Source organism: Octopus sinensis, linkage group LG18, assembly GCF_006345805.1.
Source record: "Octopus sinensis linkage group LG18, ASM634580v1, whole genome shotgun sequence".
NCBI classification, from domain to species: Eukaryota; Metazoa; Mollusca; class Cephalopoda; order Octopoda; family Octopodidae; genus Octopus; species Octopus sinensis.
Genome location: NC_043014.1, coordinates 52,884,819 through 52,911,686, shown reverse-complemented (window position 1 = coordinate 52,911,686; position 26,868 = coordinate 52,884,819). Strand labels below are relative to the sequence as shown.

The window sequence follows — 26,868 nt, the reverse complement described above, 5'->3', positions numbered from 1 at the left end:
TCTTTGTTCTGAGTTCAAATCCTGTAGGAAATTGATATTTATCTTTTGTCCCTTTTGGGATTGATGAAGTACCAGTAATACACAGCGTCTGGGAAGGGTTCAACACAGATGATCGCTTTAATCAGTTGTAAATTTTTCTTCATGAACTTTTGGCCTTGTGCTTCAACACTAGATATTATTGTGGATGATGTTGTCGTCGTTGTTGTAGCTGTTGGGTGCTGGTGAAAATGGCTTCCTTACAGTCTTCCTTACAGTTGCTCTAATTGATGAGAAAATACCACCACCATTGTTCCCTCCTACCACTTTCACCTCCAACTAGCCCCCCCCCCGCCTCCACAACAACAACAACCAACACTTCCCTCCAGCCACCACCCACCACCCTGCAACTATTAAGTTCCCTTCAGAACTTCACATTCATAAATATATTCTGATTGTTTAGACGGGATCATGTGGCTAAATTGACAGCAGAAGCAACAACAATAATTTTTTCTTGATGACGGCAGTGGTGGTGGTGGTGGCGGTGGTGGCGGTGGTGGCGGTGGTGGTGGTAATTACACTGTAGTCCTTCTGTCATCTGGCACTGCTTTTTTTCTTCTTTGTTTCCACCTCAGCATGTGACACACACACACACACACACACACATCTTGGAAGTGTTAACAACAGTTATTGATCAAAAAAAGATAACCTCTGCATGCCTTCTTGCCCTGACAGAAATAACACCCAAATTTTCCTCAAATAATAATAACTAGCAGAACCAGTGAATATTTCATGCAATTAATAATAAACCTCTTGGTTATTCCTGAAATCTTCCTCCAAAAAGCCTGAAAGCGTAGCCTGTGTTGTGTTTGTATCAAAAGAGAGTCACTCATCTGCTGTTCATTGAAAAGTGAAGGAAATTGGAACAAGATGATCACTTAATGCACTTTCTATACTTTATGCACAATTTTATTGACTTAGTACACAGCACTCATACGATATATATTCACTCTTATTTTTCCATTTTCCCCATTAACAGAAAAAATTACATTTTAAAATATATGTATTCACAATTTCATATCTAGAAAACAAAAATTTTACAATAAAAAATATTAATTTTGTAAAATATGGGGTCACAATTTTACAGGGGTAAAAATTAAAGCAATGTGACATACTCTGAAAACTCCATCAATAAGTGAAGGTGATGGTTCAGAGCCAATCCATATTTCATTTTGCATCCACCTTTCAATCCAATTCTTCTCTGCAGACCCTGTTCTTTGTGCAAGTTCTCCCTCTTCTTTACCCTTGTTTGTCAGTGTTGATAACTTTGTCTCACATCAATTTGTGAGCCCTTGAGAATGCAACATATAGCTGATTATGGCTAAATACAGGTTCAGCCAAGGACAGCCCCACTTATCAAATGTCTGCCCTTGTGATTTATTGGTAGTCATTGCATATGACAGGCAAATGGGAAACTGTTTTCTTTCTAAAGTGAATGGCAACTTTGGGATGTGTTTAGTGATGACATAAAAAAGTTCAGTTAAAAAAGAATTACTTTCCACTATGTACTCAACATCACCACCACCACCACCACTTATTTTTTCCTCTCTGCCTTTCTCTATTCTCACCATCAGAACATCACCCTTCTGCTAAAATTATATTCCTAACTCTCTATGTCACTACTTTCAACTAACTTTTTTAACCACGTAACATCACGTTCTCCCTATCACATGTCATGGATGCTTCTCTCTCCTTGTTTTTCTTTCTCCTCTTTTTCTCTCTCCCTTTTCTTTCTCTTATTCTCTCCCTTCAACTAGTCGTGTGAAAGCATTACAATTATGTTCTCTCTACCTCACATCATGGCTGCTTCTCCCTCCCTCTTTCCCCCCCTCTTTTGCTCTGATTATGTGAAATCATTACCAATGGGCTAATTAACATTATGACAAGTGGAATTATGATAATGATCCTTTCTACTATAAGCACAAGGCCTGACATTCTGGTGGAGAGGTTAAGTTGATTACAACAACCCCAGTAATTAACTGGTAGTTATTTTATCGACCCTGAAAGGATGAAAGGCAAAATTAACCCCAGCGGAAATTGAACTCAGAACAAAGCAGCTGACAAAATATGGCTAAGCATTTCACTTGGTGTGCTAACGATTCTGTCAGCTTGCTACCTCTATAATAATAATAATAATAATAATCCTTTCTACTATAGGTACAAAGGTTGAAATTCTGGGAGAGGAGTAATTTGATTCCATCAACTTCCAGCGCTCAACTAGTATTTATTTCAGTAACCCCAAAAGGATGAAAGGCAATGTCAACCTTTTCAGAATTTGAACTCAGAATGTAAAGGCAGACGAAATGCTTCTAAGCACTCTGCCCAATGTGCAAGCTTGCTGTGTGTATAGAGTGAGTGCAGTAAAGCTTGTTGAAAAGGGGTCAATGAGGGGACAGAAAGCAGCAAGAAGCCCAGAACGAAAGCCAAACACAGAAATAGATAAGACAGAAGACAAGAAGACAGGAAGCTGGGCCATAAAAAAAGGCTATAAAGAAGAAAGGAGATAGATAGGTAGGGGGAGAAGTAGTGTGGGTGGATTTGGGGAAGGAGGGAACTTTTAAAGGCTGTAGTGTCCTGACAATTAGCAACTAATGTGGGGGGGGGGATAGTTTATTCCAGGTTTTGACAATTCTGTAAAAACATGTTTTAAAAAGTTATGAGTGCTGTGCTACTCTTTCATTTTATAAATGCCACATTTACATTTTAAAGAATCAGGGAAGACCATATTGAATAATAATAATGAAATTATTGTGTACAGTGCTCAGGTGCACTCTACCACTCATCAGAGGTGCATGTACAGTACACAGAATGATGTACAAAAGTCAGGAAAGTGAACGTGTCCTGATATACATGTGTGCATGCATATGGAGGGGGGTATCAGGTGTAGTGTTGGCAAATTTCAGGAAACATGGAGGTTTTAAAGGATGCAATGTCTCAGCAACTAACAACTGATGCAGGTAGTTTGTTCCATGCTTCAGCAACTCGGAGCGTGAAAAAATGTTTCCGAAAGTCATGGGAGCTGTGCTGTTTTCTGATTTTGTAGGCATGCCCACATGTGTTAGACACATGGAGCTCAAAAAGGTGCTCAAGGTGGTTGTTGACTTGATGGTCAATAATTTTGTGAATGTTTACCAAGTCAGTTGCCAGAAGTCAGAGCTTCACTGTATCTATGCCCAGGGAAGCAAGGCATCCAGAGTATGGTAGATGCCTGAATGAGGGTATTCACTTGGTTGCACGTCTCTGAACAGTTTCCAGGAGGTCAGTGTTCTGAGCAAGATAGGAGTTCCATACTGGCGATGCAAATTCCAAGTGTGACCACAGCATAGCCATATACAGCATTGAATAGATAGTTGGAGAGCAGCTGACAAAGATCTTGCTGAGTGATGCCAAGACATTCTCGGCCTTCTTCACAATTTAGGGATGTGCTTTGTCCAGCACAAATCATTGCTGACAGCAATGTCCAGGTCACATTCACAAGAAGACTTCTTGTTATTAGTGTTGTGGAGAGAATACTGCAAAAACCTATGTAATTTACACCCTTTTTTTTCACAAAAATAAAAATAAACTTTAGCGGGTGCATAAATTATATGAGTAGATCATTTCCAGAATTATTTTTGAAATTTTTTTTGTTGAAAAAGTCGTACAAAAAGTAAGCATTTGTACCAGAAGTTAACTCATTTAATGTCAGAATAAGTTTTTACAGAAAAAAATAATGGCTTAAGTACATATAGTGAAGTTAACTTTTATTTATGCTGGATGGTATAATGCTTCATTTTTCTGTATAAATTTACTAAAACCATTAAATGGTTAATTACTTTTTGAAGTCTGATGTTCATGCTCGTAAACACAATCCGGGCCATATTTTACATTGCTTGGAGTTTCTACCTATCGCAATCCATCACCACTGACATACATAGTGATATGGATATTCCTGACTGGAAAAAGATGTAATGATATGGATAATCTTGATTGTATGGTTTTATTTTTGTCTCTTCATTACCAGGCACAGTTTTAACTTTGTCCTACTGTTTCTGCCAATTTCAAACATTGGCTTCATTAACATTAAAATGCCTTCCAGCAGCTCTATTTCCACATCCAAATGCATATTCAACATATTTAATTTCTCCTTTGCAGTAAACGATTCACAAGTTCTGCCCATTCTGACAATAACGGTAATGACAAATTTTAAAGTTTGCTTGACATTTTACAAGTGTGATAGGGATCAAAATTTCAATACTCCAAATCAAAGATTCTGACAAGGATAGGCAGAAAAGAATCCTGTTTACATAATCAGTTTGATCGGTTACCTTCCTCTGTCGGTTGAGTAAAGTGTCATCCAAGACGATGTTTATTGGTAATTAAACTTAATTTGCAACATTTGTACGTATTTATTAGCTTTGTTTTTGTTGGTAATCCTTATCAACAACTTTTCCTGTGATCGTGATTTGAGAAGACATACAGCAGTAAGCTAAAGATCGGACATAATCTCTTGTGGGCAAGAAATGTGAAATAAAGTTTATGATAAACAACACAAACACTTTGTAATTTAATAGCTTTCAATGTGATACCTGTTAAGCAGAAAATATTTTTATTTAATGAAAATTTAATAAAATCTGATCATGAGCAAGTGAAATTATGCTAAATACAACTAAATTAAAAACCTTTTTCCCCTGGCTATATCAGCAATTCTGAATTTTACATGAGTAGAAGCTTTTTTTAGCAAATTTTATCCTGAAAATCACCTGCATAAATTCCACAGGTGTGCAAATTTCATGGGTTTTTATGATATGCGGATGCTGTGTTTTTCCTCCCAGAATTCATAGTTGTACACTTGTCCACAGCCAGCTTGAGTTACCAGTCCATGATCCATTGTTGCATTGTGTCCAGGTTCAATTGTAGGAAAGATCTATTGTGTTTAGGATCTGTCCTTTTTATCTCAAGGTACACCTTGATATCATCTGCATATTTTAGCACTGTGGCTTTCTTTAAGTTGGTATCTATGTCATTGTGTGCAGCAAACAAAAAGGGACCAAGAACAGATCCCTGCACTACACCAGATGACATCTCATTGGGTGAAGAATGCTGTCTTGGAACCATGACCTCTTTTCGATTGAGAATGACAGACTCCAACCAGTTAAAACGATCATCTTTCACACCCATTGCAGAGAGTTTTGCCATAAGCCTTTTGTGTGGCACAGAATTAAAAGCTTTAGCAAAGTCAAAGTAAGCAACATCCACCCATGGCCTGGGTGGTGTCTTCAAGAAACTCGATAAGTTGATCACAGCAGCTGGAGTTTGGAATAAATCCAAATTGCAATGGCCAGATAAAGCTGTGAGAATTCCAAGAGATCCAAAATGTTTCACTGCCACAGGATTCCATCAGTTTGGCAATGCAGCTAGTAAGACTGACCAGACGATAGTTTACAGGCAATATGAGATCACTGTTTTTGAACAGAGGAATGACACTGGCAGTTTTCCACTGCTCCGGAGTAGCACCATTAAGACAGAACTGAAAGAAGAGTGAAAGCTGGTGCAGAAGAAAGTACCCACCAGGTTTGAGAAGCATGTATGCAACACCATCAAGACCAGGAGAGGCATAGTAGCATGTATTCCTAAGGTGATGTCACAGGATTTGGTGTCAGAGGCGGTAGAGACTGTACATTTTGGTTTTCAACGGTAAAAATGCCTGCATAGCATTCAGCAATGAGTTCTACACATTCTTTGGGATCATCAGTAATCTAGCCTTTGTGGGGATTGTGAAGGGGACCAACTGGAGAGTATGCGTGTGTGTGTGTCTATTCAGTTGTAAAGTTGCATAAGTGAGTGAAAAAGCTGACAGTTTCATGCAAACAAACAAAATTTTGATGAGTGCAGTGTATGGAACCCTCAGCCCTTGAGTTACTTATGTAACTTTACAGCCAAGTAAGTATACACACACACACACACACACACACACACACACACACATACTCACACACACACACACACACACACACACACACATACTCACACACACACACACACATACTCACACACACACACACACATACTCACACACACACACACACACACACACACATACTCACACACACACACACACACACACATACTCACACACACACACACACAAACACATACTCACACACACACACACACATACTCACACACACACACACACATACTCACACACACACACACACACACACATACTCACACACACACACACACACACACACACATACTCACACACACACACACACACACACACACACACACACACATGCTTATGTATGGCTTTAGAATTGAGTTTTGTTGAAATATTGACATGAAAGTAACTTGTATGGAGTAGTGTGTTGGGGGGGGGGGGGCTTGTTTATGTTTTTTCTCCTCCAAAAGGAATACATGATTTGTTTGTTTATAGATTTTCTTGAATAGCGCCAGGTTGGCAATTTTTTTTTCTGAGGTCCCAGGTGAGAAAGAAATATAGAGGACAAGATATGTGTGTGTGAGGGAGAGAGAAAGAGCAAGCAAGGTGTAACTTGTAATGTAGGTTACTCTAGTTAAATGACAGTAATTATTTCAGATAATTATAGACATTTCTCATCTCTGTTTAATTGCTATAGCAGACATCCAGGTTGGGCTGGTGTCCTGTCCTCACACATGGATTTCATCTCTTGTTGTTGTTGTTGCTGCTGCAGCAAAATCTCAGTGGTTGAGACATAAAAAACCTGTTTAATAAATGTTCAATTTATTAGAATCTCCAACTCCCTTTTTCAACATTTAACAATTCTCTTTCTACAGATATCAAGGATGGGTTTCTGTACATTTAATCAGCAGAACTCCTTATTTGTTTTCTCATTGTGCAAGTGACTGAGTATTCTACTGACTGATGTATCCATCATGTAATCCTTAGGGACACTCTATGACACTATGGCTGCTCTATATCTTCATCTTAATATCCACCTAGGCTGAAATTTGATGTAGATTTTCTAAAGCCAGACACCCTTCCTGTTGCCAACTCTCACCTCTTTACAAGCAGTATACGCATACATATATCTTCTTTATACACACACACACACACACTCACACACACACATATATATTGGGTCATCTCACAAATAATGCGATATTTTCAATTGCATGAACTAAAAGTCAGAGGGGGATGGAATAAACAACCTGCATCAACTTGCTATCAAAGCAGGTAGTAATTCTACCTTATCCTTATTCATAGTGCAAGTTCTGAAGAGTGCAGTTCGATTTTAACACTCAGGTTTTCAAAGCTATAATGGAAGTGACAAAGGAGCATATTCAGCATATTTTGCTTTATGAATTCAATAAAGGCAACAATGCAACAAAAAGTGCAAGGAATATTATTGCAGTCTTTGGGGGTCGGATAATAAACATAAGCCAGTGTCAACAGTGGTTCTAGAACTTCCAAGCCAGGAACTACAGCCTAGAAGACGGGCCTCATCCTGAAAGATCTGTAGAGCTTGATGAGGACGTCCTGCAAACCATGGTGGAACAAAATCCCATCGTAACAGTTGAGGAACTAGCAGAGAAGCTTGCATTTGGTCATTCAACCATTCATTGGCACCTGTGTGCCATTGGAAAAATCAGAAAATTGGGTCAACGGGTTCCTCACAAACTTTCCAAGTTCAGTCGTGCGCAGAGAGTGAATATGTGCTCTTCTTTGCTATCATGTCTCACCAATGAACCGTTTTTTGGACTGAATAATGACTGTTGATGGGAAATGGGTTCTCCATAAAAATGTCAAGCGCCGAAGACAGTGGGGTAGGGGAAGGAGAAACACTGGCACCCCAGGCTAAAGAAAGTCTACACCCACATAAGATGTTGTTATCTGTTTGGTGGGATATGAAAGGTTTAATCCACTTTGATCTTTTAAACCCAGACTTAACAATAACAAAGGAGATCTACTGCGAGCAGCTTGAGCGGCTCAAGTCAGCGCTAGAAGAAAAATGACCATCTTTGGTTTCAAGACAAAAGGTATTCTTCCATCAGGATAATGCTTGGCCACATACAGCGAGGACAACATTACAAAGGCTGGAGCAGTTTGAATGGGAAATGATACCCCAGCCACCATATTTGCCAGACATTGCCCCATCTGATTATCATTTATTCCATAGTCTTCAAAATCATTTGGACAGAAAAAATATGAATTCTGTAGAGGAGGTCAGAACAGTACTGGAGGAGTATTTTCAGCACTGACAAGTGAATTTTGGAAGAGAGGCCTTGCAAGTCTACCAGATAGATGGAAGAGTATTGTAGAAAATGAAAGAGAGTATATTTTAGATTAAAAAAGAACTTTGTTTCTGTTGTGTCTGAGGAGAGTCATTCTCTTTTTGGTGCCTTATAATTTAACACACTCACCCGTAACATTTCCATTCATTTCCTTCTTTATTTTTCTAAAATTTTCATTACATCTTGCAACTTTTTCAATAGTTTTGACTCTCTTAATGTTTATCTTAATTTTGAAAAATAAAAGAAGTATAAAAACTGCATTATTTATGGGATGATTCAATATATATATATATATATATATATACGTTTAAATATTTGTTGTGCAAGATTTATTGGCTAAACTGGCAATATGACCATTCCGAAATATAACAATATATATATATATATATATGTATATATATATAAGATCCTCTCTTTATAAATGTTCTGAAATGTTTCACAGCCTTGGATTTTTATCTCATTCTGTTAAATTTTTTTAATTATACGTTTGCCAGATAAGACTGGAGCCTGGTGCAGCCTCCTGGCTTCCCAGATCCCCGGTTGAACCGTCCAACCCATGGTAGCATGGAGAACGGACGTTAAACGATGATGATGATGATATATATCATTTGCATAATCATCGAACCTGGAGCTTAACTATAGTCTGTCCATAGCACTTACTCAGCATTACCTGACACCTTTGGGTCTCATTGACACCATTACCTCTCATAAGCTGTATATATATATATATATATATATATATATATATATATAGTTAATCCAAACATGAACAAAGAGAAAACACAACAATTCGAGGACATGGAACAAGTATAGTGTTATTGGACACTCAGGAAAGGAAAGAAAGAAGGAGGATTTAACGGTTCGAGCAGAGCTCTTTGTCAGAAACATAGAAAAAGGAAAGGTCCAAGGAAGGGAAGATGGAGAAAAAAAATTGCCAATGATACACACACGGTCATATATATATATATATATATATATACACACGCACTTACACACACACACATATGCCCCAGCAGTGTGGGTGAAAGCTGGTTCTTTTGATTTTTGGTGTAATGGTGGGAATGCTGAGAGGGTGGCGGGGTTGATTTTTGTGCTCATGTTAGTGTTGAAAGGAGGGGTGGTGTTGGTAATAGTAATGATGGTGTGGTGATGATTATGATGGCAACACATGGTAAAAATGGTGAAGCTAAAGATGACAAGTAAAATGCTGCTTCATTTATGGTGGTGGTGGTGGTGGTGGTGGGTAGCAGGGCTTCAGTTCCTCCTCCCCTCACACACACACACCACACCACATCCTAAAACCCACCTAAACAGTTCCAACAATAAATACATCTTTGATCCCAAAATTGTTTGGTCATTAAGTTATAACGAGAGAATGATTTCTCCAGAAAAACCACCGACATGTTCTTCATATAAACAGGCTTTGGCAGTGGTTTTGATCTGTGGTTTTTATGGCAGCAATCAAAGACGGACGACACACTCTGCTCAGCAAGAAGGCATCAGGACCCAGCAGAAAATCAAAACTCTTTCATCATTTTCTTTGTTGTTGATGCTTTTTTGCCAAGATCATTTATTCATTCACTGATTTCAGTCAATGGATTCTGACCATGCTGGAGCACTGCTTTTGCCTGAAATGCAGAAACTAATTAAAAGATTGGAAAATGCATGTACACACACACACACACACACACACAGTTTTTTGTCATTGGGTTGCAGCTGTGATAGACAATTACTTTCACTGAAATTGCAGAAGAAAAGATTGCATTGACTTTTTATTTATTCTCTGCGCTTCATATATGTGTCTGTGTCTCTCTACATGTGTGCATTTATATATATATATATATATATATATATATATATTCTTTTACTTGTTTCAGTCATTTGACTGTGGCCATGCTGGAGCACCGCCTCTAGTCGAATCAAATCGACCCCAGAACTTATTCTTTGTAAGCCTAGTACTTATTCTATCGGTCTCTTTTGTTGAACCACTAAGTTACAGGGACCTAAACATACCAGCCTCAGTTGTCAGGCAATGTTGGGGGGACAAATACAGATATACAACGCATGCACACACACACACACACACACATATACATATATACGATGGGCTTCTTTCAGTTTCCGTCTACCAAATCCACTTACAAGGCTTTGGTCAGCCCGAGGCTATAGTAGAAGACACTTGCCCAAGGTGCCACACAGTGGGACTGAACCTGGAACCATGTAGTCGGTAAGCAAGCTACTTACCACACAGCCACTCCTATGCCTATATATATGTATATATACACCAACATCATCATCATCATTCAACATCCGTTTTCCTTGCTGGCATGGGTTGGACAGTTTGACAGGAGTTGCCCAGCTGAAGGGCTGCCCAGGCTCCATGTCTGTTTTGGCATGCTTTCTACAGCTGGATGCCCTTCTTAACATGCCAATCACCGTACAGAGTGTACTTGATATTTTTACGTGGCACTGGTATGAGTCCTTTTCCCATAGCACTAGCACCCTCAGCAGCAGTGTTAAGCCCCCTTAAGTGGGTGAAGCGGATTGGCCTGCAAGAGTCCTGTGCCACTCCTACACAAAAAGCACTCGGGTTTGGTGAAGACCACAATTTCACTCAGTTCAATGTGTCTTCTCAAGCTCAGTAACTTAGCAGAAATCTCAGTCACTTGTCGTTGCCTTTGTGAAACTCTCCATCTGAAGATTGCATTTCATCCCATCATCCTACATTTTCTTGGGTCTACCTCTTCTAAATGTTCCTTCCCCAATTTGTGATTGGCACTTCTTTGCGCCTCTGTCCTCATCCATGCGTATCACTACCCAAACGCTGTTTTACGTGCATACTGACAGTGCTGCACATCCAGTGGAACATTCTGGTTTCATTAATTTCAAGCGTTTGCATGCCCTCAACAGTAACAGTCCATGAGTCACTGCCATGTAGCATGGCTGTTCACGCACAGGCATCACACAATCTGCTTTTCACTCTGAAGGAGAGGCTCCTAGTTACCAACAAAGGTACAAGTTCTATGCACCTTACCCAGCCCGTTCTTATTCTAGCAGCTGCTCTCTCAAATATCTGCCTCCATTGCTGACTTGGTCATCTACGTAATGGAGACCATCCACCACTAAGGGTCACTCCAGGCATCGGATGAAGACTATTTTCTGTTCAATCCCAGTGTTATTTACCTGCACATCTCCCCCCCCCCACAGGCTACTTTCTCTGTTAATCTTCCTCTGATTCTGCTGCACCCCTTATGTAGCCATAACTTGCCCTGGGTTCACCTTATGGACTACATCCAGCACCAGGTATTGGAAGTCCCAGAATCCAGACAGTCAGGCTGCCCCTGCTGTGTGACCTGACCTGTGATCAGTATGGAGTGATGTGTAAGTTCTTTGCAGGCTTTGGCAACCAAACACGAGATGTAACTTTGAGTAAAATGGCTTTAGGAAGTAATTTTATTCTTTCACAATTAAATTCCATTATATATATGTGTGTGTGTGTGTGTATAATTGCAAACTGTTGTTTATATAAATTTTATACACACACACACACATGTATATATTGCTACTGATCGTTATCCTATTGCATTTCTGATGACCTCTCATCAAAGATACATAATCAGTTATTTTGACCCCCTGTTAGTTATTCTATCGACCTCCAAGGGAAGAAATGTCAAATGATCATGGACAGGATTTGAACTCATGATGGAATGGCATACAACAAACTACCACAAATAATTTTGTTCAATGCTCTACCAATTCTGTCCTTCACTTACCATATGGATGGCTGCTTCCCAAACTCTCCCTTCTACATCTGCAGACATATTCTCTGCTCAAAACTGTTATTTAATTGCAGTTTCTGTTTCAAAAGATTTTCACCACAACCTCTTTCTCTCCCCCTTCTCCCTCCATCTCTCTCTCTCCCTCTCTCCCCCTTCTCCCTCCATCTCTCTCTCCCTCTCTCCCCTACCCCAACTTTGGTTCTCACTCTTTCATTCACTCAATTTCTGTCTTTTAATCTCTCTCTTTCTTTTACCTATTCTCTCTCCCTCCCTCTCTCTCTCTCCCTCTCTCTCTCTCTCTCTCTCTCTCTCTCTCTCTCTCTCTCTCTCTCTCTCTCTCTCTCCAATATAATTATTTACCAACTTCTTTCCACTTTGGAGCAGCTTCAGGATATTTCAGATATTTCTGTCCACCAGTTTCCTGCTGACACCCCCCACCCCGTTGCAGCCAACACTGACCAACACTGTCTGCTTCACTGCATCTGCTGCTCTTCATTCACTGCACCAGGCGCAGTTGCTGCGCTTGCAATATAACGACACTCAAATTAGGTGTCCATTGTGTGAGTCTGTTGTTATTAATGGTGGCGGTGGCGGCGGCGGCTGATGTATGGGTGGGCATGGCTGGAGGAGGAGGAGGAGGCATTTTGGAGGGGGGGGAGGGCGACAACAGCCTCATTATTTCATCCATGCTATTGAAAATAACTTTGATATCTCTTTCTCTGTCCTCTCTCTCTCTCTTTCTCCATGTGTATATATATATATATATATATATATATATATATTCATGCTATAAACTAAATTATATGAGCATGAAAGTAGAGTGCTCAATACAGTTGTAGAGTAAGAAGTCAGTGCATGAACTAAGCACATTGTTACTAGTAGTTTCATGTTTGTTAAAAATCCAATCAACCATCCGACGACCATCTCAGCTGGTTTCTCTTGAAGGTCATGTCTGTGTGTGTCTGTGTGTCTACACACAAAGCATTTCCAGTGTTTATTTTCTTCAAGAAGAGTGTTTGTGTGCAACAAGATCTTGAAACACATTTAGAATTCAGTGACCTGAAGTGATGCATCAGGAAGAAAAACGTTGGGGGTGTGTGTGTGTGTGTTTTCCTTGTTTCAGTCATGTATGGCCATGCTAGGGCACTGCCTTAAATTTATTTTTTCTATGAACCAATCCTAGTACTTTTTTTTAGAGCCTGGGGGACATAAACACACCAACACTGGTTGTCAATCAGTGGACAGACATAGAAATACACATGAAGATATACGATGGGCTTCTTTCAGTTTCTGTCTTCCAAAAACACTCACAAGACATTCACTCAAAGCACCGTCCAGTCAGATTGGCCTTGGGGCCATGTGGCCGAGAAGCAAGCTTCTTACCATTCTCTACCAACAAGTAAAATCCTTTTTTTTATTTATCAGGTTGTCGTAAAAGTTCTTGTGGAATTTTTAATTTTGTCTTTAAATGATGTTTTTTCAAATTAATTTTCATTAAATTACTTTGACTTTATGTATCATTTTAAAGCCCTTTTTTTGGTCAATTACATCAACTCCAGTGTTCAACTGGTACTTATTTTATTGACCCTAAAAGGATGAAAGGCAAAGTCAACCCTAGCAGAATTGGAACTCAGAATGGGAAGATGGACAAAATGCCACCAAACATTTTGTCCAGTATACCAAGGAGTCTGCCAGTTTGTTGCCTTGTTATTATAATAATAATAATAATAATAATAGTGGCAGCGGAGATTGCTTCTTTCTAATTTTGACACAAGGTTAATTTTTAGGGGAGTGGGTAGTTGATTACATTGACCCCCAATATTCAACTGCTACTTATTTTATCAACCACAAAAGGAGGAAAAGTAAAACTGGCAGGTCAGCATTTAAACCCAGAAGAACTACTGCTACGCATTCTCTGCAGTTTGCTATCAAATCTACCAGCTTGATGCCTTAGGAATAATAATAATAAGGATTTCCAATTTTGGCACAAGGCCAGCATTTTGAGGGGGGAGAGCTAGTTGCATACATTGATCCCAGTACACAACTGGTACTTATTTCATCGACCCCGGAAGGTTGAAAAGCAATGTCAACCTCAGCAGGATTTGAACTAATTTCTTTGTTTTTAATGTTTGTTGCAGGTTTGAGTGCTGGCATCATTGATATTGGGACAACGTGGATGTCAGATTTGAAAGAAGGTATTTGTTTAGACGCTTTCTGGTTGAACAGAGAACAGTGTTGCTGGTCAGTGGTCAACACCACATTTGATGAAGCTGCAAACTGTTCACAGGTCAGTTGGTCATTTTCATCTTGCTGTTGTTGTTGTTCTTCTTGTTATTTATTCTTCTTACTCAACTTTTCTTGTGTCTTTTGTGGGTGAAAAGATCAGGTTACTTCCAATGCCGAAAAGCAAGCAACTGTGAAGCTTGTAAAAGCAATCTCCTGTAGTATTGTGGCTGAGGGAGAGAAGACCTGCTGGGTTTACATTTGCAGCCTGCTGTGCATAAAACAGTCTGCTTCCAAAGCACATGATTTCTGGTTTGCGACATCTGAGGCTAGTATCTTCTACTAGGACCCTGGTCCAATCAATGCCTTGTGAGCGATTTGAGAGATGGAAAGTGAAAGAAACCTCTCACAATATATGTTTATATACATGTGTGTGGGTGTCGTCTATGCCAGTGCATGTGGCTGTCCTATTTACTCTCGTCTTTCCATGTGTTGCTGGTTGTAAACAATGGCTTTGCTAACAGTGTTGTTGTTGTTGTTGTTTGCTTGAAGCCCACTCGGAAAACAGACTTAGGCTTCGTGGTTAATTGATGTGTGTGTGTATATATACACACACACATACACTTTTATGTGTGTAAGTGTATGTGTATATGTCTGTATATATAAAATCTTCCTTTGTATCCTTCTAGTGGTACACCTACGCCAAATTATTCGGGATAACCAACAGCCAGGGAGCTGGTTCCTACATAGTTGAATACATGTTATATGTTGTTGTGGCATTAACACTTGCTGCCCTTGCTGCAATGTTGGTGCGTGTGTTTGCTCCATATGCCTGCGGTTCAGGTATTCCTGAGGTAAGTCAAAGTTGCTCCTTTATCATTGATTCTTGTCTCAATACAAAGATCTTTGTTGCTTTTTGCAACACAGAATTGATCTCATTTAAAAATCACTGAACCCCTTCGCTATCTTCCTCTGCTCAACTTCATTACCTGACAACAGATGTTATTGTATGAAGGATTGTCTTCCATTGCACCCTTTCCACAATGTTTTTAATGCAATTATCTGCACTGCAGTTTTGCATGGTGCAACATTTTATCTTTTAGTATTTTTTAAAAGTCTTCTATTTGCTAAAAATTATGATTTTGAAAATTTAATTGTTGAGATGATTAACTTCATCTTTAGAAATAATGTTCCAACTTACACACCATCAATACTTGGGAGCTGTCCCACAACTTTATTTAGACAGCTATTTTCAAACCTTTTGTCACTTCTGATGAAGGTTTTCAGCTCTATTAACCAAACCGTTTCACATTTTCCCAACCAAGGCCTTCTCTTGCTATTGTCACTATTACACAAGTGTTGTGGTACCGTTATCAAGTCCATTGTCACCATTATCAAGTCTTCTACCAATTTTAACCAAGTCATCTTCCATTGTTAACATTTATCTTTAGAGCTGATAGATGTGTAGATGTAAAAGCAAAAAATCTTTCCTCTTCAAAGATAGTCTGAAAAATGATGTGATTAACTCAGACATTTAGACATGTAATAACCATTTTTGTACAAGTAGAAAGATATATTTTTTCAACGTGTAAGTACTGATATAGAATAAAATCCTTACAGAGCAGAAAAATCTGTCAGCAACCAACCATGAGACTTGAACTCACATCCCTTCTTGTACTACATTTCAGTGCTTCAAAAACAAACCGATGTTTGTTTACATATGACATAACTGTTTTTTTTCTTTTTTTTTTTCAATTCTTTCTTTTGCAGATAAAAACTATTTTGAGTGGCTTCATTATCCGAGGCTACTTAGGGAAATGGACATTAATGATCAAATCAGTTGGGATGATGTTAGCTGTATCTGCAGGCCTTAGTCTTGGTAAAGAAGGCCCCTTTGTTCATGTAGCATGTTGTTGTGGGAACATTTTTTCCTACTTGTTTCCGAAATATGGGAAGAATGAAGCCAAAAAGAGAGAGGTAAGGATAGCATTTTTCCTTCCACTTTTATATTTTTATTGCCTGCCATTATTTGGCTGTGCCAATTCATGGGTGCTGATTTCAAGAGTTTTATGCGAGGAAAATGACCCCGTCTTTCTCTGTAAGGTAGAATTGTGAAGGGAGTAACCAGAACATAGCCAAATATCACAAAGTATTCTTGTTCACTGCACCAGTTCTGCTATGGCACAACACTTATTACATAAAAACATACAACACACAGCTTGGTCTGTACGTCACATCCATAGTTGGGGTTTTAAGCACCTAGATCTGGTATAGACCCCATGATAACCTCTATAATTTTATTTATTTATTACTTGGACTTTATATTACATTTATTTTAGAATGACTAAGGGAGCACCTGTGAAACACTGGCAGAACAAACAATACAAGCTTATTTTGTTTGGAAGTCCTGGTTTATCTCTTTCTTGCCACGTCTCATCATCATCCTTCAATCGACCATGGTTGGTCAGAACACCATTGATAATCCCTTTCCACATTTCATGGTCCTGCATTGCTGGGTTCAGATCTCTAATCTCCAACCCTGAGTTCCAAGATTTAGTGCCTGGAAATGTCAGTTTCCTGGAGAAAACACTTCCAGAGGGATGGTCATGGCCAGAAAATTGTAGCCGTTTCTGCTTTGGCTTGAAGGATATTTGTATTAGATTTCCGTAGATGTTACTAAGTGTTGGGTGTCATCTCTAATTGGTGTTTTGCATCTTTCTGAGCAAGTTGGTATACGTTCCATCTTCTTTTTCTAAGACAGCCGATAAGGTCCAGGTCTCTGATCTATTGAGAAGGACCGGCTCAATCAGTGTTTCTAAATATTTTAACTTTTAACATGGGTGGAAGGCTTGAGTGCCAGATCTTATCAAGTCTATTACATGCATCCCAAGCAAGAGCTTTGCAGATGCGAAAGTCCTTTTGGGAGTCTACTGTGATCCAAGATATTTGAAGTCAACGTTTTTGATTGGTATATTATTGAGTGATTTAATACAGTTCTATATTTAAGAGATGAGGAATTATGTACATTATTTTTGGTTAAGTACTTTTCCCGCAGTTGCCTCACCAGGAAGACAGCCTCAGCAGTGCCTCTTCATCTCATCTAGGCTAACTCTAGAAGACACTTACTCAGTGACACCCTCTGCATCGTTGTGAAGCAAATTTCTTAACAAGCTGACCCTGTTTTCCTTCTTTTCCCTAGCAACAGTCTCAGGGACCTGACAGAAAACACAAGCACTGTCTCTTTCTTCTTTTGACTAATGCATTTAGTTACTTGTATTGTTGTTTTGCCCCTGGTCAGTCCTGATTCAACAGACCTATAATCAAAGACATTCCACTCTGTGACCATCCTGTCTATCATTGTCTTTGTTTTGTAAGATGACCGGGTGCAGTTTGAGGAAATTTGCCTGAATCTGTAGCATGATGTTTGAGGGCAGAGGTTTCTTTGGTGCCTGCTGTACTTCTGTGGCAGTGTACTCTCTCGACTTCTGTACTTTTTGGAATGCCAGCTCTTGCATCATCATCATCATCATCGCCATTGTCAATATTATCATACAACCATTGTGACATCTTGTTACATCTGGCTTTCTTTTTTCCTATGAAGGTCCTATCAGCTGCTGCTGCTGCTGGGGTCAGTGTAGCGTTTGGTGCCCCAATTGGTGGGGTGTTGTTCAGTCTAGAAGAGGTAAGGAAATTGTTTATTTTAACTCTTACTACAACTTCATATTATATTTAACTCTAAAAACTTCTTTGTTTCAGATGTGTGTGTATATATATATATATATATATATATATATTTATATGGCTGTGTGTGCATACATATATGTGCACATAATGCAATGTGTATGAAACTCTTGGCCATTGGGCCACTTATGTACCTTTTGCAGCCAAATAAAATGTGTGTGTGCCATTTACCCCTCCTGCAGACATCCTCTCTTCCCCTTTCTTCTCTCTCCTTTCTCTTTCTTTTTCTCCTCTCACTCTCTCTCTCTCTCTGCTGTTTATCATTACACGAAAAAAATTATTAGGAAATATAGGCTTGTGTACAAAGACAGTGTACACAATCCTTATATTAAGATGTGTGAAACATTTGGCACATCACATACACACACACACACTGCTTTCATATTCCATCATCTCAAAAGAAATGCTTTCCATCCTACAAAACTTACGCTTGTATTCAGTTCTGGAAGTTATTAGCTGGAATTTGGTACAAAAGAATCCAAATACAATGGAACTTTGGCTTACAAATCCATTTCATCATAAATGAATCAGTTTATGAACAATTTTACAAACCTAAATATACATTTCAAGTAATGAATATATGCAAGATGACAACAAGCTGGGGGTGTCAGTCGCTTTCATTCAGGGCATAGCCCTGCTCAAATTCACCATGCTTTCTCTTGAATTTCCTTTGGGTAAAATAATTTCAGCTTATGAACATTTGGGTGGAAAACAGCCTTCAGGAAAGAATCAAATTCATAAACCAAGGTTCCACTTTACCTGGTCTTCACTTTCACAACAGTTTGCCAGTTATTAGTAATTTCCAACATTTCCTAACAATGTGCTAGGAATTGTGAGAAAGGTTTGTGCTGAATTTAATTGGTGATGGTATGTGATGGTATTTATTTAAACGATCTTGGTTGGAATTGAATGTGAAGGGACATAACTGAGTATTGTAAAATATTTTATCCCAAATTATTCTGGTTGTCACTGACCGTCCTGAATGGAATGCACCATCATCATCAGGTCTCCATGCTGGTGGCATGCTTGAGATGATTTGATAGGAGATGACCAGGTTTCATTTCGTCCGTTTGAACATAATCTCTACAGCCGGATGCCCTTCCTAATGCCAGCCACGTTACATGTGTGCTGGGTGCCTTTAACATGGCACCTGCTTGGGTGCTTTTACACAGGTCTGGCACAGGCACTTTTACCTGGCGCTAGCAAAGGTGCTTTTATGTTTACCAGCCCCCATATGCCCACAAGACAAGAACACACAGAGGACATGCCTGTATATATGGTGGACGGCCATAATTTTACTTGGTTGGACATATATTCTCAAGCACAGCAAACCACCAGAAGACTTAGTCCCTTGTCATCCTCTCTCTATATCTGAAGCACCTTTCTCACCATTTTGTCCCATTCTTCTTGGATCTACCCTTTCCACACATTCCTCGTACAATCAGAAATCAGCACTTCTTGGTGCGAATGTACTCATCCATAAGCATCTCATGACCATTCCAGTGCAGTCTCCTTTCTGGCACACAACATCTGATGCCTCTTATACTTCATGGTTCTCTCAGCTCATTTACAATCTGTTGTACATGTACACTGACATTACCCATCCAGTGGAGCATGCTGGCTTCATTCTTTTAGGCCATCCCATGTTTTACTGCCATGTAGCATAGCTAGTCACACACTGGCTTCATACAATCTGGAGGAGGGGAGATAAGTGAAGAAGAGATGGGGGTGTATGAAATGTGTAATTTTCTTTTGAGAAATGTTTTCTTTTCTCCTTTACTTCGACCATCTGTAATGCTTTCGCATGATTACTTGAAAAGAAAGGCAAAGGGTTGAAGATGTGAGAAACAGTTGGTAATGCAAAGAGGGAGTGTCGTGTATGAAGTCTGCAAAATTGTGCATAAAGTGCATTTATAAAGTGCATTAAGTAATCATCTGATTCCAGTTTGCTTCCATTTTCAATGATTAGCAGATGAGTGACTCTCTTCTTTCATACAGACACTACACAGGTTACTTTTTGGGATAAAGTTTTCAGAAATAACCCAATAAGTTTACCATTAATTCTGTATAATATCCACGGGTCCCACTAGTCTTATAATAATTCTTTCTAATTTTGGCAGAAACTCAGCAGTTTTAGGAGTGGGTATAAGTCAGTTGAATCGACCCCGAAAAGAATGAAAGACAAAGTCTAGCTTTGCAGAATTTGAACTTAAACCATAATGAATTGGAGGAAATGCCGCTGGGCGTTTGGTCCAACATGCTAACAATTCTGCCCAATATAAAGATTTGGAAATAGGGGTCCCCAGACAACAAAAAGGGACAACAAACATGTGATGTCAAGACAGGGAAATATGAGCAGGCACAAGTCTTCTTTCAGTTTCTGTCTACCAAATCTACTCACAAGGCTATGGTCTGTCTGGGGCTATAGTAGAGGACCCTTGCTTATGGTGTCATGCAGTGGGACTGAGCCCTTAACCAAATGATTAGGAAGCAAGCTTCTTGCCGCATGGCCACACTTGCACCCATCATTATTATTTATTCTTATATTGCTGCTGCTGCTCTGTCTCTTGAAATCTCTCTCTTCTTTCACTGACCCCGGAATTATTTTCTCTCCTTTCCATCTTCAGGTCAGCTACTATTTCCCATTGAAGACCCTATGGCGTTCCTTTTTCTGCGCCTTGGCTGCCGCCTTTGTCCTTCGTTCGCTGAATCCATTTGGCAATGACCATCTTGTCATGTTCTACATAGACTACAATGAACCATGGTACCTTCAGGAGCTCATACCATTTATACTTCTTGGAGCATTTGGTGTGAGTTGATTTCTCTTTTTCCCTCTGTGAAATTTCTTCAGTTTTCTTCCTCCCCCTCCTATCACCTGTATTCCCCCTTCCTTCTCTATTCTATCTCCTCTTCCTCCTCCCTTCTTTCTCTCTTATCTTCTCTATTCTCTGCCTCTGTCTTCCCCTCTCAGACCCTCCTCCTACACTCATCTCTCGCTTCTATTTCCAGGGATTGTATGGCAGCTTCTTTATAAAGTTCAATATTATGTGGTGCAGATATCGCAAAACTTCCAACCTGGGCAAATATCCAATTGTTGAGGTAAGTCGTAACTTGACCAATCCAAATCCCTACCTGATCACTCGATCTGCTTTAAAATAAAGACACATTGGACAGTGTAATCCTTGATAAACATAGATATAGGTTGAGCGTGATTGGAGTGCCTTTTATGCCATATTTCTGCTCCATCAGGAATGTCCTGGGGTTCAGCATCAAAGCCAAATGAGGAAACTCTATTTGAGGATTCAGCTTGCTAGAAATAACAGTCAAATCTCACTGAAAACTCGCCTTATCTTAAAGGATGAAAAGAAGGGATTGAATGGCTTCAGCTGGAACCGTTTTTATCCCGTTGCCATGACATTCTATGACTGTTGTAAATGAGTGTCATCCAAACAACGACCTTCACTTTTTACAGTCTTCTGTGAAAACGTGTCTGGCCACGGGGTGGGGATTAGTATCAGCTTGCTTGGAAACACCTGAAGTTTCATGTTAAGAAGGGTATCTGGTTGCAGAAAACCTGCTTCACCCAATTCTGACGGATCCATGCTAACGTGGGGAAGTGGTGGATGTTAAAACAGTAATGATGATCTATCAATCCAAGTTGCGTACAGTGGGACTGAACCTCCAACCACACTGTCACGCCTGTCTCTTGTACCATCAGTTTGCACCCAAACATGTATCGATCCTCCACTCAACCATTTTATCTTTGTTTTCTTGCAGGTTTTGGTTGTTACATTCATTACGGCTCTTCTCAGTTTCCCAAATCAGTATACAAGGTATGTAGCAGCACACATTTTCAGCTATTAATGCATTAATGAATTACATTCTTGTGAAAAATAATGCTGTTGGTTCCAGGTTTTTAATGAACCAATCTGGTTCACTGTATTTCTGACAGTGAGAGGGATGGGTAGGGGCCATTGCCACTCATTAGGTAATTCTGGGCCTTGAGTGCTAAAACACAGCAAACAGTGGGTGTTGACTAGATTCTCCACAGCTTAAACAAAATTTCTTAAGCCAAAAGAGAAGTCTCTGACAGAAAAGAGGAGAAGGGGGTACAAGTAGGAGAACAGGGTACAAGTCTCTTACAGAAAAGAGGAGAACAGGGTACAAGTAGGGCAGGAGAAGTGAGTCAGCCATGGGATGCTATGAAGCAGTAAGAGACAAAAGAAACGCACTCACTCTTTGCAAATGCACAAACACTGCACTTTGGTGCAAATTTTACTAAAGCTTTGAATAAATTAAATTACATTTGACTCAAGCTATAATATAATCCAAATAAAGTGGTACAGGAAAACAAAACAAGGTATGAAATAAACTTGTATGCACATGCACGTTCCTTCCCTCAGGAACTGGCTTATGTTTCTTGCACATACCATCATCATTTACCATCCATGCTTCATGCTGGCATGGGTGGAATGGTTTGACCGGATCCGATGGGCCTAAGGATTGCATTGTGCTCCAGTGTTTGCTTTAGTATGGTTTCTGTGGTTGGATGTCCTTCCTAATGCCAACCATTTTACAGTGTTTCTGTTTTTCTTTCACGCCACCAGCACTAATGAGGCCCCCGCTTGGTTTGCAAAGACTACAAACCCTGAGGGGGGAAGCTTTGTATGAAAAGATGAGGGGTAAAATTATGATAGAAGGGACCAGACCAGAACAGGTTTCTTGCTGTCGAGGTGCTACATGACTTCTTATATTTAAGAAGGTTGGGAGTGAAGGTCTGAAGTGGGTGGGGATGAATGGGGCAGAGGGCAGAGAGTGAGTGAAGAGTAGGAGATGACTGGCAGTGTGGAGCAGCAGAAGAGTAATGATGAAGCAGTAGACAGGAGAAGGATGAGAGAACAGAGATGATGTTGGGTAGGGAAGGGAGAAGCAAATGTATGAAGAAGGTAAGAGATAGGTGGTGGTGGTGGTGGTGGCTCAGTTGTGGAGGTGAAGATGAGGAGACAAGCTTCTTCTTGGAGAACTGTGAAATGTCAATGGACATCAGAACAAAGAGCTCTTGTTCTTTGTGTTCTGAGTTCAGATCCCATCAAAATCAACTTAGCTTTTCATCCTTTCAGACTTGATAAGCTCACATACCAGCCACGTATTGGGGTCAATGTAATCAACTGGTCTCTGCTCAGAATTGCTGATCTTGTATCCAATTCAGAAACAGTTATTTTAATATATACACTTGAAACTGTTTTAGATAAAAAAAAAAAAGTCTATATAACTGTGTCACACAAATGGCACCTGTGCCGGTGTTATGTAAAAGCACCAATTACACTCTCAGAGTGGTTGGCATTAGGAAAGGCATCCAGCTGTTGAAACCATTCCAAATCAGACTGGAGCCTGGTGCAGCCTTCCAGCTTGCCAGCCCTGGTCAAACTGTCCAACCTATGTCAGCATGAACAATGGACGTTAAATGATGATGATGATGATGATAAGATTGATATTGTAACATGAGAGCTAACATTCAAATTCCACTGAGGTTAACTTTGCCTTTCATCCTTTCGGGGTTGATAAATTAAGTACCAGTTGCGGACTGGGGTCAATCTAATTGACTGGCCCCCTACCCCAAAATGTTAGGAATAACTCTAATTGTAATTTGGTTCCTCAGAGAAAATTTCTTAAAGAAACTTGTGAGAATCCAGCCACATTCTGAGGACATTGCCTGTTTCTTTGAATCCACTGTCATTGGTGTTTGGCTTGGACGCTTGCTTCCTAACCACATGGTCTCCGGTTCAATCTCATTGCCTGTTTCTTTGAATCCACTGTCATTGGTGTTTGGCTTGGACGCTTGCTTCCTAACCACATGGTCTCCGGTTCAATCTCATTGCCTGTTTCTTTGAATCCACTGTCATTGGTGTTTGGCTTGGACGCTTGCTTCCTAACCACATGGTCTCCGGTTCAATCTCATTGCCTGTTTCTTTGAATCCACTGTCATTGGTGTTTGGCTTGGACGCTTGCTTCCTAACCACATGGTCTCCGGTTCAATCTCATTGCCTGTTTCTTTGAATCCACTGTCATTGGTGTTTGGCTTGGACGCTTGCTTCCTAACCACATGGTCTCCGGTTCAATCTCATTGCCTGTTTCTTTGAATCCACTGTCATTGGTGTTTGGCTTGGACGCTTGCTTCCTAACCACATGGTCTCCGGTTCAATCTCATTGCATGCTTTATTTAATAAGTATTTATTCTTGTTTCTATTTAGAATGAATTCCAGTGAATTGATCCGTCTTCTCGTTAACCGCTGTGGACCAGAAGGAACTCGAGAATTATGGTAAGTTTGTTTTATTTTTACTTCTATGTTATTTATACTTTTTCTTTTTAATTTCTGTAAAATTAAGTCATTTTTGGTATTTTCCTGTCATTTATTTTATAAGCAGAAATCTCATTGGTTACAGTTTTTCCAATTGTCCAGTCACTGGCTTGTTGCATTTCTGATAGTATGAGTGTGAAGGGAGTACCTATGCAACATGGGCAGAATTAATAGCACAAGGTATTTATCATCTGGATTAACAATGGCAGCATAAACATCATTAATCTAATCTGTTTGTTTATCTCGTTGCAGTGACTATAACCGTAGTATAACAAATGTGAACATCTTTGGAGGAAGTGCCGTCGCTGGTGACGGGGTTATCCGGGCAGTTTGGCAGTTATGCTTGGCGCTACTCTTTAAATCTATCATCACTATCTTCACTTTTGGCCTTAAAGTGAGTGAAATGATTACACATCCTGCTCTCTCTCTCATCGTAACTGAATGCATGATTTATTTCAGTAAGGTGTGTTTGTGTCTACTTTGTGCAGTTCATTATATTTGAGCGCATATGCACTAGGACTGTGTGTGTGCTTGCAGTGTGTATGTGTACATTTTGGTTGTGTGCATGTGTATGTATGTACATAGTGTGTTTGTGTTGTAAAATACAATGGTGTTGATAGTGTGTGTGTATGCAGAACATTGGAAATGAAGGACCCTGCTTGCATTCAGGTGGCACTCATTTACAACTGTCAAATGATGTCAAGGCAAGGAGACTATTGCACACACACACACACACACACACACACACACACACACAAATGCTTATCTTCCTACACCTCAGTCGAACCGTCCAACCCATGCCAGCATGGAAAATGGACGTTAAACGATGACGATGATCATCATCATCCTCATTAGTTCCATCATTGAATGTCTGTTTTCCAAGCTGTCAGGGCTTGGATAGTTTGACAGGGTCCAGTGATCCACACACACGGAGAGAGGGAGTTTGTATGTTTGAGCTATGTGATATGTGTGTGTAGAATTGTATGTTCTCAATAATGTGTGTTTGTGTTGTATTAATGTTTATTGAACATCTGAACGTCCAAGCAATGATGAAGTGGATGTCTACACACAGGACACACCTACACCAATGGTGTGTGTGTGTGTGTGTGTGTGTGTGGTTCATGATGCTATTTATTAAACACTTTTGCACATTATTTCTCAAACTTCCCTTTAGTCAATGACTGCAGTGTTTGAATTGTTTTCTTTTTCCAGGTGCCATGTGGTCTGTTTATTCCTAGTATGGTTGTTGGTGCCATTCTTGGCCGTATAGTTGGTATTGGCACTGAACAGTTAGTTGTGTAAGTTATTTCTCTCTACTTTGTTTCCCTTATTTTAATAGTAAATTCAGGAAGGAAGTGATGGCACTCATGACCTTTAAAAGAGGTTTTCCCATCCTCATAATCATCCTTTAATATCTGTTTTCCATGCTGGCTTTGCTTGAAGGGTTTAACCAGAGCTGACAAGCTGTGGAGCTACACCAGGTTCTAGTTACCCCATGCAGGTGGAATTGATGTGGCTCATGTTCAGCTTGACATCTGGAAGTCTGTGACTGTGGGGAAAACATAGCCATATTTTCAGATGGCAAAGTGTGATCTTGGGAGATTTGGCTGCTATTTCTTGGGTATTACCTACCATTACATGATTTAATGTTAACGCCAAATCTCCATGGTGTACGATGGAGAGTTGGGCGTTATATCTAGCAGGTTGAATGACTTCATGGAGGTTCCCTTGTCAGATTGTCATCACCTTGTGTGTGTGTATGTATGTTTTAATATGACAAGGGCCATGCAGTGGGAATCTGATGTTTGCTTTGAATTCCTGTTTCATTTTCCCATTTTGTCACCTTGATTGCATTGAGATAAGTATTGATCTTTGACTCTTTTTCCCTTTTCAAACTTTTTAAAAAGCTTCCTTAGAGGGACACTGCTCATGAACCTATCCAAAATCTCCACTCAGAAGAAAGTGGGGCCTGACTTGAATCCTGCAACTGACTCAACTTCACTACAGGCATCCAAGGGTCAGGTGTTGGGGCTAAACTGGGTGATAGATTTAGTTCATCATCTGTCATCTAACAACAGAAACTGTCCCTCTGACAGACTTCCATATAGATTCTGTCTGCTAAATTTAACTCAGAGGGCTTTTGTTACAAGAAACATGTTCAAAATGGAATGCACTGAAATTGAACCTCAGAAACACATAGTTGTAAAGCTCACTTCTTAACCTCATAGTCTGACCTGTGCACTGTCCACTCTTTACTGCATAGTTCTGACCATTATGCTAATTAATGAAATAAATAGATCTTCCCTTTCTCAGTAAAATGGTTTATCGGTGTGTCTGAGAAGTTAGGTGGGCAATTAAACTCTTTGCATATACAGTTGGCGATGTGGGTTCGAATTCCACTTGGTCTGCCTTCTTTTCTCCATTCCTTGAACTCATAATTTCTAGTTAGTAAAGCTCAGCTGTTTTCCAGT

At 39.8% G+C, this 26,868-nt stretch overlaps 1 protein-coding gene across 5 annotated transcripts in view; it reads left to right on the top strand.

The window, feature by feature from the left end:
* Positions 1-26,868, top strand: part of LOC115221334 (H(+)/Cl(-) exchange transporter 5) — a 180,178-nt gene that overhangs the window by 120,019 nt on the left and 33,291 nt on the right. For all 5 annotated transcript variants that reach the window (XM_036511056.1, XM_029791506.2, XM_029791505.2 and 2 more), the window contains 10 exons: positions 14,213-14,361; positions 14,987-15,151; positions 16,068-16,274; positions 17,899-17,979; positions 20,666-20,848; positions 21,048-21,137; positions 21,816-21,871; positions 24,290-24,358; positions 24,650-24,791; positions 25,610-25,695. In XM_036511056.1, the coding sequence (XP_036366949.1) occupies positions 14,213-14,361; positions 14,987-15,151; positions 16,068-16,274; positions 17,899-17,979; positions 20,666-20,848; positions 21,048-21,137; positions 21,816-21,871; positions 24,290-24,358; positions 24,650-24,791; positions 25,610-25,695 (1,228 nt within the window). The remainder of the gene's footprint in view (positions 1-14,212; positions 14,362-14,986; positions 15,152-16,067; positions 16,275-17,898; positions 17,980-20,665; positions 20,849-21,047; positions 21,138-21,815; positions 21,872-24,289; positions 24,359-24,649; positions 24,792-25,609; positions 25,696-26,868) is intronic.